This window comes from Nesoenas mayeri (assembly GCF_963082525.1).
Source record: "Nesoenas mayeri genome assembly, chromosome: 6".
NCBI classification, from domain to species: Eukaryota; Metazoa; Chordata; class Aves; order Columbiformes; family Columbidae; genus Nesoenas; species Nesoenas mayeri.
In genome coordinates, this window is record NC_137545.1 from 38,280,419 (window position 1) to 38,295,210 (window position 14,792).

The 14,792-nt window shown below is 43.7% G+C and overlaps 1 protein-coding gene across 1 annotated transcript in view; it reads right to left on the reverse strand.

Annotated features, from left to right (window-relative positions):
* Positions 1 to 12,713: 12,713 nt before the first annotated feature.
* Positions 12,714 to 14,792, reverse strand: part of NXPH2 (neurexophilin 2) — a gene marked incomplete at its 3' end in the record, with an annotated part of 36,565 nt that continues 34,486 nt past the window's right edge. Inside the window, exon 2 of the mRNA XM_080347152.1 lies at positions 12,714 to 13,457. Within this exon, the coding sequence (XP_080203278.1) occupies positions 12,714 to 13,457 (744 nt within the window). The remainder of the gene's footprint in view (positions 13,458 to 14,792) is intronic.

Below are 14,792 nucleotides of genomic sequence, written 5' to 3' on the forward strand. Positions count from 1 at the left end.
TGCATAGGGACGCAGGCTTTCCGTGCTGCTCTGTAATTATCTAACCTTTACTCCTAACAACAAACCAACCAACCACCAAACAATTTTGGTTTCTGCTTAATTAGTCTTGCCTCTTCTGATATAAATGCTCACCCAGAGAAAACAACTGAGATCAAACAGAACTATTTTCTCAATAGTAGAAAAAAGGGCAGTAGGATAAAACTTTGTGATAGGTTGGCAGGAAATAAAGATTTCACTTGAAGAACTAGAACTTAATATTTGGCAGGTTAATCAGCAGATTTTGTGCAAAGGAGATGCTTTAAAGCTGCTAAAAAAATACATATATATACCTTGAGGCTACAGTGAACATAATGCAAGGTGGGACTTTGCAAAAACAAACAAGTCAGCATGGCCGAGTTACAGACAGTGAGGTATGGTACTGAGGTCTGAAGAGGAATGTTATAATTAGAATTTCCTCTTTGATGTTTATACTCAGCTTTTGATCTTGCCCAAGCTACCATTTGGTTCTACACCATTTCAGCATTCTTCTGAGAACGTGAGGACAGAAAACATAGAGATTCAAGGGGTAAAAATAAAGATGTGTCTCCTGTAGCATTGAGATTTCACTCATGGCTCTGGCCGAGCTGGCTTCAGTCAGCCGATCCCAGAACAACAGGACTGGTGAAGGGACTTGAGCACAAGCCCTATGGGGAGAGGCTGAGGGAGCTGGGCTTGTTTAGTCTGGAGAAGAGGAGGCTTAGAGGTGAGCCCAGCATTCTCTAGAACTACCTGAAGGGCAGTTGTAGCCAGGTGGGGATTGGGCTCTTCTCCCAGGCAGTCAGCAATAGGACAAGGGGCCATGGGCTTCAACTCTGCCAGGGGAAATTGAGGCTGGAGATTAGAAAGCAATTCTTTGCAGAGAGAGTGGTCAGGCATTGGAATGGCTGCCCAGGGAGGTGCTGGACTCACCATCCCCAGAGGTTTTTAAACTGAGATTGGACACGGCACTTAGTGCCATGATCTAGTAAACGGACTAGAGTTGGACCAAGGGTTGGACTCGATGATCTCTGAGGTCTTTTCCAACCCAGTCGATTCTGTGATTCTGCAGAATGCTTGTCCTCTTTCACTGAGTTGAAGAGAACCATGTGGGTTTAAACAATCACAAGCTGTAAGGTGCACAGCACCGGAAAAGGGTAAAACAAAGGGCTCTGGTGGCCCCACTTGTTTAGTTCAATATATGGTGTTTGCTGGAGCAGTAGTGTCCCTGCTTGTATGCACCTCTATGAATATTCTGTACAAATGTTAATTGAAAGTGTTCAAGCAGAATATTGAAACTGACACTCCGGAAGAATTATCTGGAAATAAATGTTAGTATGGATGTTCAGGAAGAGTTGAGAGGGGAGCTGAACAGCCTACGCAGGCTCAGCAGCTGGCTGTAGTTCTCCAGTGAGGCGAGATTCTGGGCAGTGACAAAAAGAGAGATAAGAAGTGGAGTGGGTCGTGACTTCATGTTAAGGGGAAGAATTTAAAAGGTCTTGTTTGTTGGTTGCTTTCTTTTTGTTTTATGTTTTTCTAAAAAGTATGTAAAATAAGCAGCTCTTGAGGATACTCTGTGTGGTATAAAACTGAGAGTGTTTCTAAGTTGGGCTCATTTTGTGTAGGAATAATAATCTCTGCTCTCTCGGTCATAGTCATTCTATGAACAGTCCTTTTATTTACTTTAGGCAAGCAAGTCCATCGTCTTCCCTTGTTGCTTGTTTGCAGAGAGCAAACCAAACACTTGTTCCCGATTCCTCCAGATAAAAAGGTGTAGAGGAAGGTGCTGTTGCACTGGGACTACCTTTAACAGTAATCCTTATTGGTGTTTTAGCCTGAATTACAGAAATGGAAGGGTATTTTTCCTTGCATTGGTGTTTTTCTCCATTCCTTACGAACAAACACAAAACCCAGGGCTGGCTCAGCAACGTTCAGTTCCACTGAGACCACAACAGTAATAAAAAGAAGCAGCTTATTTAGGTAGAGCTTCCTATTACAGAACTATCAATAGCGCTGGCATAGTTTTGTAATCTTGACTTGATTCCTATAGCGATAAACTTTGTATGTCAGAACAAGCTTCTATTCCTGCAGATAAACAGGGTTTAAACATCTACAAGGGAGGTGCCTTGTGTCTAGTCTGCAGCTTCTTCTGTACTTCTTTCCACCACTAGAAACGCTTGGTTTTCTTTTTCCAACCAGCTCTCTAAGTGTAATATAAATGTATTTGAGTATGCTGCATCATTGGAATTTGCAGCTGAACACACTATCGGCTTCATTACAGGCTCCAGGCATTTATGATTAATTTCCCCAAGGTACACTTGACTATGTGTGTGCACGCTCAGCAAAAATGTCCACTAGGATTTGGTAAGAGGTTGTTCACACTTAATTCTTGTGTATTAGTGTGGGGATGTCATCTGCAAACCAGAAGGAGAAAGGGGCCGCTGCAGCTTGCTTATGTGGTGGATTTCTTTCTTTTGTGTCTTAAGCAAGTATTCAGAATGGAGGATTCATCAAATAATTGATAAGCAGGAGTGTGTGTGGGCGGCAAGTGTTTTATGTTTTCTTTTTTCCAGTGGGTGTGAGCTGGAAGGATGTGACACTTTGCACTGCAGGCTGAATACTGCCCCCTCTGCACCTTGCAAGATTGTGTCTCCTCCTCTCCTGGGTCACAGATGCGATGGGAGCAGGTGATTTAAATCACTCCGCCCTGGTGAAACCACACCTGGAATATTGTGTCCAGTTGTGGCCCCTCAGTTCCAGCAGGACAGGGAACTGCTGGAGAGAGTCCAGCGCAGGGCAACAAAGATGCTGAAGGGAGTGGAGCATCTCCCGTGTGAGGAAAGGCTGAGGGAGCTGGGGCTCTGGAGCTGGACAAGAGGAGACTGAGGGGGGACCTCATTCATGGTTACAGATATATAAAGGGTGAGTGTCAGGAGGATGGAGCCAGGCTCTTCTCGGTGACAACCAATGGTAGGACAAGGGGTAATGGGTTCAAACTGGAACACAAAAGTTTCCACTTAAATTTGAGAAGAAACTTCTTCTCAGTGAGGGTGGCAGAGCCTGGCCCAGGCTGCCCAGGGGGTTGTGGAGTCTCCTACTCTGCAGACATTCCAATCCGCCTGGACACCTTCCTGTGTAACCTCACCTGGGTGTTCCTGCTCCATGGGGGGATTGCACTGGATGAGCTTTCGAGGTCCCTTCCAAACCCTGACATTCTGTGGTTCTGTGAAGAGAAATTACATGAAGAAGTAGATTCTGGCTGTGTCATGAGTGCCGTGGCCAGTATCGTGATTCTGAGCATGCATGTGGCAGAGCTGCTGTGAATGTGTTGCTACATTGGCATGTCAGACATGAGTATTAGGCCTTATTAGTTTTCAAAAGTAACAAAGGTGCATGATTTTTTTTTAATTAGATTTGCCCTCACTTGAAAATCATTTAAAAAAAAAGAACCATTTTTCCTTAAAAATAAAAATAGCATGCCAATAGTACATGTTAGAATTTTCCTCACCTGTATATTTTTCAAAAACTCCATCAGCTCCAGGGGATTATGTTGAACAAAAAAAGTGGGCATGTGCAAAGTGAAGGAAAGCAACTCATAAAACATCTTACAGCTGTTGGTACCGGTTCATGACCTGTGACACTCATTCAAGCTTTGTTCAACATTCCATTCAAATGTCTGAAGCGCAGGAAAACAATGATTCGAGCATCTCAAATTTTGGGCGGTGTGGCCAACTTCTAAGACGCTTAAAATCTTTCAAGCTTCCTGTGCATGACAATTGCGAATATGTTGCAGCAGGTTTCAAAGTCCTGTGGTACATATTACCAGCTGCATACCCATCCTATGGGTACGTATTACCTTGTCTTTGAACAATACTGGATTAGGTGTTAACTAAGCGTGGATGTGGCTGCTTTCTCTTTCTGGAAAGGGGCTCAGTGTTGATGCAAGGCAGTTCAGACAATCCCTCAGGATCTATTCTAGCACTTCATTGCACATCTGGGAATACAAGCAGTGCATTTTCAGCTCCCTTCCATCAAGGCTGTTTTGCTACTTTCTTCCCTACATCTCATCCCATGGGGCAGCAATACCCCGTTTACTAACTGTAGTATCTTCTGGGATCCACTTCTCTGAAGATGTAGAAGGCAAAGTATTCACTTTGCTTTATATCTGCTGCTAAGATCTCTCTGGAGTAACTATAAGTTGGACTAAGTGACAGAATCATCTTTTGTCCTTTGTCTGCCTGCTGTTGTAAAGTAGATCCCACTTATCAGGAGTCATCTTACTTTCTCTGATCATCTGGAGATCCACCTTTTTGTTGAGGTTTCTACACATCTATGGGGATTCATCTTAAAATTGTTAGTTACAGCGGTTTCAAATTGGTAACGTTATGCACTACTGGTCTCTTTTACTAAATGATCACTGGGTACCTAAGCCAGGGGATTTGCTGAGGAAAAGGCAGATTGTGGGGATGGTTTAATTAGTTTTCTAATGTTAGTTTAGTAGAATATTTCCCTTATTACAAAAAAAAGCATTAGCTAAATACGTGCAAATTTTGAGCTTCAACGTTATGCTTTTGTATCCCACAGTGGAATAAAATGTATGTTGTGTTCTCCGTGTTTCTGATATTCCTTATGTACCACCACGAGATCAGCCCTCTAGAAGGAAATCCGTGCAGGCTGTACAGCAAGGTGTGGAATTAATGATGCCAAAGTAATGAGTTAGCACCAAATGCTAATGAAATATTGATGGAAGTAATATTTTCAGTTATCTTCATTGTGGTGGAGTGTTTTATGTAGACATGAAATGCTGGGAATATGGCACATATTAGTCTTGTAATATAAAAATACTGGAGTTACTTTTCTGAAGTGCATTTTAAATCCACTGGAGGTCTACGTATAATATATTTATTGACTTAGGAGGTTTTTTTAATTATTTTTTTTAATTTAACACTAAAACCCAACGAGTCTGAGATGAGTCTCGCTCTGATTTTCAGTGGGGTTTTGAACTTCCTCACCAAAGTCCTTTCAGTCCTTTTGGTTCCCAAGGAAGGAAGGGATTGATTTCACTTTACTGACAGGAGGTTTCTGAGCATTTATTCTAATCTATACCCACCCTATCTTCCCCTTCCTCTTCTTTGGAGGAGAAGGCTTTTAAACCTAAAACTAGAGGACATTTTGGGGGGGAAGCACTTACTCAAAAGCAAAGGTCCAGGGCTATGTGTTGCTGTGACTTAACTGCCTAGGGACCAATTAGATTAGAAGAATTTCAGGAATAGGCCAATCAATGTATTGTTTATATGCAATTACCGTTGGGGAAGGTGGGTAAACTTAGCACAGAACGCACAGGTCAAACATGAACAATATTGTGTGGTCTCCTTACTATCAAGTTCTTTTCGGCTCTTCTGGAAGGACAGAAAAATTACTTCTAAGAGTCCTCCTGGAAAATGCTGTCATAGGGATTACTTATTAATAATTAGAAGGCATAAAGTGAAGTGAAAATGAGTCGTTTTTGGAGGCTTTGCGGAAGGGAAAAGCTTGTCCAGCACTGCTCGTGTGGGCTTCTTTCCCACGCCGGGCTGCAGAACAGGTCTATTTGCTATCTTTGTGTTAAATTTGTGCTAGTTTGGAGGGGAAAAACAAGTTTTAAGACTGTTCTTTTGTCTCTTGGCCCTAATTGGCAATTAGCAGCAGGTGGATGTTGGGGATGAACTCGTGGCTGTGCCTCCATCTGGTGGATGGGCAAGAAAAGCCCAACCCCAAGAGTGTGAATGTTCTTTGTCACTCCGAAGAGCGCTGGAAGTTTAGAGTAGGTGGGGGATATAATTGGGAAGAAGGGTGCAAAGCTTTTTATTTTGAGGGTGCAGCCTTAGTGCCATTGTCTAAGTATAAATTGTTACTAACAGATAACTCTGATATTATTCTCTATGGAAGGTGTGTGAATCCAGTGAGAGGCGTTGGAAATCGACTGGTGCTGAAGCACAAGGAGCACTTGAGCTGAAGAGCAGATAATACCCAGAAGAGCAGAACTGCAGCACCAGCTGCTCAGAGGGTAATTCAGTGCTCATAATGATTTTCAGCTTCACTCTGAAACTATCTCTTTGGAAGTATCCCTCATCTAAAGTACAAAGTTTCCCCAGACCATCAGTGTAGAATCTCTCCACATCCTGAGCATGCGAAATTAATGACTGAATATTATGCTGAGAGCCATTTAATTAAAAACACTTTCATTAATAATGCAGTTGGAGAGTGTATGTGTGTTATGTAATTAAAGATAGTACATCAGTAAATGATACTGTGCAAAACCAATTCAAAAAATTCAAATGAGTTGGTGTAACATAAGGAACTTAATTCAAGTGGGAATAAAAGTCAATGTGAAATAAGCTCAGAGTTTTTCCTGGAAGCTGCAATTAATCTGCTTCTGGCAACACAATTCAATACTCATATTTCAAATAGGGGGCTCTGCTTGTTTTAAAGATAACTGGTGTGGCAAATCAAAATACATTTCTCTGTTCCTTTTGCCAAATAAAATAAATATCCCCTAATGCCTTGACACACCGATGAGCTTGACTGACTCATGGGGCTTGACCGCCTTGCACACGGTTCATCAGTGGTGCCGCTTTTACTTTGAGCAGTTGGGTTGTGCTTGGTGTGGGTCTGGTATTTATGGTGTATTTACCTTAAAACCGGTAGTAGGAGAGGGATGAGAGTGGGTATTCCCTGGGCGGGGAGCAGACATCTCATTTCCCAGAGTACTTTATTTAATCCAAATCTTCGATGATTGAAGTCAGAAACGCTACAGTTAAATATATCTGACAAGAGAAGTGGATTGGGACTAAGTAGCCTTAAGTACTGTATAATAAATAGCCTTGCTTATCATCTTCAGTATGGCAACTTGAAGTATTTTTAATCCTTTGCTTCACCTGCTCAGAAATGTGTGTTAAATATTGCGTGCTGGCATTGCAGGTTAGCAGCGCCGGTCTGCTCAGCATCACCTGCCATGCCGGCGTGTGCTTCAGATCCTCCCTAGAGAAAAGCTGGTGGAACAGTGTAAATACTGTTGGCTCAATAGACTGGAGGCTCCTCGCTGGTTGGTTCTTGTACTAAGCCGAAACACACGTGCTCATGTCTGAGAATATCAGCCTGATGCGTTTTGAAAACGGGGGCACAGCCCCAAATCCTCCCCTGCCAGGAGATGCCTTTGGTGTTCTCTAAGAGAGCTCAGGTGAGCCGTGTTTCATCGAGGGCTGTTGAAATGCGGATAAAAGGGGGTGTAATTGCCGCCTGCTCATCTAAAAAGCTCATAATTAATTAAGACATTTATCTGGACCCAGCTCTTGGGTGTTTATTGCTTAGGTGTTTATGGCTTTCGTCACAGGATGAAAACGGGGGTTGCAGCAATGCAAGAAGCTTCTGAGTCCCAGCTGGGAGGAAGTGTGAGTTGTTTGCTCTGAGCTTCCCTGGCACTGTCTGAGCTGTGGATTCCAAACATAGATGTAAATGTTTGTATATATAGCAGAGACACCTATAGAGTGTGAGCACTTGAAATGTACCCCGTTGCCAGGCCTGGCACCCGGGATCCTCTCACCCGTGTCGCTCTGTGCTGGTGATACAAACCTGACCAATACTAGAAAATCTAAGCAATCACCCTGATAACTTCAGGTGCTTTTTTTGCGGCCACTTTTAGCTTCGGAGCTAATCCAAATAACCTCTAAGTCTCATATTTCACTATTCTCTTGCTTGCTGATTTGGTACCAACTATAATGTTTCACCCTTCAGGAAGATCAGCAGCTTATTTGCAGCTGTTAAGATAAGGTGACCAAAGCTTAATTGACTGCATAATGATGAAAGAGCCACATACTGTCTGGGAATGAGGGTAGAGACTGGAGAAATGGGATTTGCATCTGAGGTGGCCCAAGGGTGGAGCTGCCAAGGGCAGGATGAGGCCTAGAACACGAGGTGTGGGTCTGGGATCAAGCTGGTAATAAAACTGTCTTGTTTTCTGACAAGTTATAGTGAGAGGTGAGTGGTGGGACATCAGAAAACAGGGATGTGCGTTTTTCATAAGGTGAAGAAAACACATTAAAAAAAAATCCCTAAACTAATGGATTTTGTTGTTTTTCCGTGTTATGACTTGAGGACAAAACCAGGGAGCAGTGTAAGAAATACTGTCAACCAGCTGGCTGTTTCATTGCTGTTGAATAGCAAGGTGCTGCTATTTCTTTGGAGTCTCGTAAGGTTTACGTAGGTCAAATTTTTTTTCCCTTCCCTGAATAAAGTGTTTTCCCATGAATATAATTGCTTTTTAATTAGGCTGCGGCTGGTGCTGGATTTGTGCTGAGTCGGAGACTGAATTGCATCTTTGGAAAAGCATTTCATTTTATTTGCAGTGGTTTTGTGTTTTTTGGGGAGCCCGGTGTGTTCCTTGTCTGGGCTGTGTGGGCAGCAGGGTGTGAGGTGGTGCTGAGCTGGGCTGTGAGCAGAATGGACGGTTGGGCAGGGAGAAGTGTAATGAAACAGAACAAGGGAAAGTGTGGAGTCTTGTATCTGGGTAGGAACAACCCCAGCCCAGATTCCTGTATAAGTTGGGGAATGACCTATTAGAGAGCAGTGTAGGGGAAAGGGACCTGGGGGTCCTGAGGGACAGCAGGGTGACCATGAGCCAGCACTGTGCCCTTGTGGCCAGGAAGCCAATGGTACCTGGGGTGGGTTAGAAGAGGGTGGTCAGTAGGTCAGAGAGGTTCTCCTGCCCCTCTGCTCTGCCCTGGGGAGACCACACCTGAAATATTGTGTCCAGTTGTGGCCCCTCAGTTCCAGCAGGACAGGGAACTGCTGCAGAGAGTCCAGCGCAGCCACCAAGATGCTGGAGGGAGTGGAGCATCTCCCGTGTGAGGAAAGGCTGAGGGAGCTGGGGCTCTGGAGCTGGAGAAGAGGAGACTGAGGGGTGACCTCATTAATGTTTACAGATATATAAAGGGTGAGTGTTAGGAGGATGGAGCCAGGCTCTTCTTGGTGACAGCCAATGATAGGACAAGGGGTAATGGGTTCAAACTGGAACACAAGAGGTTCCATTTAAATTTGAGAAGAAACTTCTTCTCAGTGAGGGTGGCAGAGCCTGGAACAGGCTGCCCAGGGGGTTGTGGAGTCTCCTTCTCTGCAGACATTCCAACCCGCCTGGACACCTTCCTGTGTAATCCCATCTGGGTGTTCCTGCTCCATGGGGGGATTGCACTGGATGAGCTTTTGAGGTCCCTTCCAGTCCCTGACATTCTGTGATTCTGTTCACCGACTCCAGACACCCGTATCCACCATATAAATTGCTGATTTTGGTTTCGTAAAGCTGCGAGTGCTTTATATGAATTCCTAGGTTTTTCTTTTGTCCGAGCTGAATACAGTACAGGCGATACCTTCTACACACAGTGTTGGTGCAGGTTGCCAACACCTGAGAAACATCACTGGATTTGCTAGTTTTAAAACAACGAAGGAAGCTCCTGGTGATGGATGCGTGTTCGAGCTGTTCACAAGAGACAGAGATGGGAACAGCAAAGCCTGGTTTTCCAAATGAGACGCCCTACAGCTAAAAATCCGCTTGATTGATGTGTATTTCATTGAGCTACTTAGTCTATGCGACTTGTTATTGTCTTTTCAACTGTGCATATTTGAATAGGGACAGTAGTAATGACAAATCATTATTATACTATAAATAAAACATTATCCAGATTATGCTGGTCAACAGAGCGTAAAACAAATAGCGAATTCCAATGTCCTTGAATTATAATTAACAAAAAAGAAGGCAGCGCAGGGTGCAGGTTTGCACTGAACGGGCAGTTTTTAATATGTATACACACAGGATGGGGAAAACAATGGGAAGTGTATTTAGTCAGGAGTTTAGATACGTATTTGCATTGATACCCGTGCATGCAAAACTACACCGGTGAGATTTGGATTAAAATATGTCTTTTAAAAACGTCTAGATTAAGTTGCTGCGGTCATAAGTTCTTATTGCACACTTGGGGATTTTATCTTCCAAATTTGTATTTTAAAGGCCTTTGAATAAGAGTCATGAGAGGCACGATCACTGACATCTGCAATGGTCTAAAATAGTCACCTGTTATACAGGAAAGTGGTTTTTAAAACACGCCCCGTCCTGTGTGAAATCGCATCAATTTTGGTTCCGTTTACATGGGCATAGTGAAATTTGACCTAATGAAGCCTGTCACTTGCTTCGATTCATTGGGTTGTATTTTGCTTACCTTGCTAGGTGAACAGAATTTCTTCTTAATCTGATTTTGGCTGCAAGGATGTTGCAAGTGCCTTTTTTTTGCAATGACTTTCTCAAAATTGATCTGAAAAAAAAAATGTAATACTTTTAAGGTGATTTTTAAAGTGTCGTGATTGGAAAAAATGCGTGGTGGTGAATTCTCTGGCGTGGATGGGGTTTGGTACCACGGCTTCCCCCGCTCCTGGTTCAGCTGCCGCCTCGTGCCGGCGCTTCTCCCATCGCCCCACGTCAGATCATCCAAACTGGTCCAGTGCCGCGGAGGGGTCACTTCTCCCTGAGAAAACACTCAGGTGTTAAAGCAAAGCAAAAGTCTCCAAAGGCGCCTCTGTCCGCAAACTTTGGCTTTTCCAGACTGTTTTGTTCTGTATGTGCAGAGGGAGCAGAGTGGGTTTGACAACAGTCGCTCCCGTATCTTTAGGTTTGGAGGCAGGAAAGCCCCTGCGGGACTCAGGGGTGAGAGACGGCAGCTCTCCCCAGCGCTGCGGGTTGGTGCATCTTCTCAGGGTTGAGCAGCTCCGGCGTCAAACCTGTGAAAATCCGGATTCGTCACAGCCCTTCCCTGCGGACCTTCAGCTGGCCCAGCTGCTCCAGGTGTCTCCGAGGGGAGGTTGTACGCTCAGGGTCCTGGTTCGGCTTCCTGAGGTCTGGAAAGCTCACGCTGGCCCAGCTCCCCCTGGAAACGCTGATCCCGCTCCCCCCACGTTCCTGCTGGGGAGCACTCGCCCTTGTTTTCTAATGTAGTCTACAACCCCTTTACTCTTAGTGCAGTTGTTAAGCAGTTCATGACCGTCTTTGCCAAAACACGCACTTCATTTCTCAAATACCCCAAAATGCTATTGAACCTGTTCTGCCCGGGCGTGTGGCGCAGGTCACTGCAGCACATAGTGAAATATCACCTAGAAAAACATAACTAATGTGTTGCAGTGTCTTTTACTTTGTCTTTATATACGTGACATTTTAAAAGAAATCAAATATGCCACAAGTGCGTGCCGGATTTAGCAAACTCTCTTTATTTACATACAAATACATGTACACTTATATTCTGTATATGTACACATATTTAAGTGTATATACATACATGTTTTCCACATACTCTACAATAAATAGCATGTAGGGTTTTCTCTTAATTGCCTCCAGTGCTGAGTAAAAATGCATGGCAATAAAATCATGGCTTACAGCTAAGTTACAAAAGCATCAACCACTGAACTCGGCAGTAAATCCAAGCTTATGTACAGCCAGAAGCAGGACACGCTATACAGAATACAAAGTGAACCATCTTGTAGGGATCAACAGTAACAGACAAACTAAAAAACATAATTTAGACCAGGAGAGACTCTGTATGGAAGATAATGAAGGAAAACATTTATTATTGATCGAACTAAACCACACGTTTAAATTTGTCGCCTAAAGAGAAAAACAAAATAACCAGTTACTTGTGTATCTTTAACAAGTTGGGTTTTTTGTATGAGACTTTACCAAGGAAATCAGAATTAATCTTATGAGTCTATCTGAGCTGCCACAGTCATTTCATTTCCTTGCTACAGTGCTAAGAGGGCTGGAGAGCAACAGAATTGTCAGTCCTGTTATTATCAGAATTAAACAGCTTCTCTTTTTCCAAGGTGTGTGTATATATATATTCTCTATCACCATAAAACTAGTACTGGTGTATATGTAAATGTTTGAGAAGAATCAAAACCAATGGTGACCGTGGAAGGAAGAAATGTCCACCAAACCTGCACACCCCCTGCGTCTAAGAAACTAAAGCTCGTCAATGTCTAATTACATCCTTGCATATCCATGGGTAAGAAGTCTGAAGGAAGAACTACTCACTCTTCGCTTCGATGAATACAATAACTACAGCTCAGAGGAATGAATGCAGATTCCTTTGTTTTTGTCTTAGAAATAGCACTTTCTCTTAGTATTTGGACTTGATTCCTTGAGCCCTGTGTGTGTAACGTTCTTTATGGAATTAGTGGGAGAGCTTTAGAGGGTTTTATTTGGATTTTTGTGCATAAGCAGCTGCGATCTCCTTCACATTTCTTTTAAATAGTAATTTACTGAAGTTCCCAATGAGAAATAAGATCCTGCTAAGTGCTGGCTGATTCAAGTAAAAGGCGACATCTCTGCCATCGAGTCTAGTTTAAAACACTGATTTTAAAGATCAATGGTCATTCCAGACATAATTTGGTTTGATTTTTGTCACGTCCGCTCAGTAGTTCCCTTATTAATGACGAGAGCGCTAAAACGCAACGGCCTCAAATGAAAACGATTGGTACACAAATAGTTTGGTTATTTACGATACAGCACAAACACAGCTACGGTTTTTAAAGACTTTTTAAACCTGATAGGAAAACATGTTCTTCTCCAAAAGGTTAATGGGAATGCTTATTTTTATGGCCGATGCTGTATCTGTAGCTCCGGGTCAGCCAGAGGACAGGTAGGGAGTCTCGCTGTGGTAGTTGTAATCAGGGCAGACCTTTTGCACCAGTTTGTAATCTACGCTGTAAAAAGCGATGTAGATGCAGATAACTTTGAAGGGCTTGGAGCACAACCAGGAGACGTGGCTCTGAGTCTGCTCTTGGTAGCAGATCTTTGAAGGGTCGAAGTTGCACAAGGCAGTTTTTTTAGCTCGGTCTGTTTTTTCGTACTCGATTCGGCAATTGAAGGACTTGGATTCCTTGGTCTCTAGCGTCGATTGTGGAGACGGTTCGAACTCGACCACCTTGGAAGGCGGCACCAGGCTGACAGAAACGTTCCCCAGACCCGTGGAGTTATGTCGGAAATAAACACTGAAGGTCCCATTGCCGTGATCGACGATTTTCCCTGTGATCAGGAGGTTCAGCTTAACAGTTTTGATGTTAGAGTGGAAGTCGCCCCATCCAAACATTTTCTTGAACTTCCCAGTTTTTACTATAGGTCTGCGTTTAGTTCGTGCAAGAGATTCCTGAACCTCTGTGATGTTGGACAACCAATCCCAAAAGTTTTCTATGCTGTCCGAGTAGGACACCTGGCCGTGTTTCAGCACTGGAGATGGCTTCACAAACAGCCGTAAAGGGTTGATGATTCTGGAGTGGACCGCGCTGTCCACCAGCGTCTCTGTAGCATCCTTGTCTTCCCAATCCAGCACGTCTGGGGCTTGTACGACTCGATTGGCCTCACAAAACACCTGTTACCAAACAGAAAGAAAGAACTGTATGAAGCGTGAAAACTGTCAAGATACAAAAGGAGCTGGTCGCATCTCGTTTTATACCAGTAGGGTCCAAAAGGAGCCATTCACATCTGGTTTTATACCAATAGGGTCCAAAAGGAGCCATTCGTTCACATCTGGTTTTATACCAGTAGGGTCCAAAAGGAGCTGTTCACATCTGGTTTTATACCAGTAGGGTCCAAAAGGAGCCGTTCACATCTGATTTTATACCAGTAGGGTCCAAAAGGAGCCGTTCACATCTGGTTTTATACCAGTAGGGTCCAACTGGCTCGTTCATGTAATGAGGGATTTCTGCTGCCCCATGAAAGCTCAAGGACTTTACTCAAAGTGGGTTACAGATGATGGTTCCCACCGAGCTTTTTGCATCCACCGGGACAAACGGATAAACACCCAGACAGACAGAGGACTGGGGACAAGTTCCCTTTGCCCACAGGTTTGTGGGGTAAAAACACGTCTAATGCTGCTGGAAAACCTGAACAGCAAAGTGGCGCCTCTGCCGAAAGATGGAGTGAAATAGAAAAGCAGATTTGCCAATGCAAAATTGTTTGCAATGGGAAGGCAAATAACAACTTCTGGTAGCGACAGACCAGTGTTAGATTTCAGAGTCAAACACGCAGGTCTCAGCAAATAGCAGATTTTCAATTTAATGTACAAGCACATTGGCTGTGTGTTTCTCCCTGTTGAATTTGAGCATATGCTCAAGAGGTCAGAACCAGGATCTGTGTTTCAACAGGCTAGAAACCATCATCTACCTTCTCCTTTTTAGGTGCTTCAAAGCTTGAGTATAAATTCTGGAGAATGTGTTTTCAGGCTTTGTTCTCTTCAGGACTGTCTTATACCATCACCCGAACGTCCAAAGAAAAACTCACCTGCAATATTTCATACAAAATGTTATTTCTATCATCTTCCATTTTGCATTTCATCATCTGGCAAACATCAGAAACTGGAAGCCCTTCCTATTCACTGAGGGCCTGTTCTCTGGCAAGAGGCTCTAAACCAGAGCCCAGACCCGCTTACCACGTGTTCTTCCTGATCATCCCTAACGCTGTGATTAAGACTGAATGTTGAAGGGCAGCCGGCACGGTTCATGACCTGAATGCCAAAAGGCGGCTATCTGTATTGCTACAGAAATCTGCGTCTGGGTCTAAAGGTGGTTGGTGCTCATGTGTCTCGGCACAAATATCTTATTTTCTTCTTCAGGTTAGAAAGTTTGGGGGAAGACAACGGCCTGAGACCTCGTGTGACCACTTCCCACCTCTACACCAAGTTTATGGCTGAGCTGTGAACCCAGGA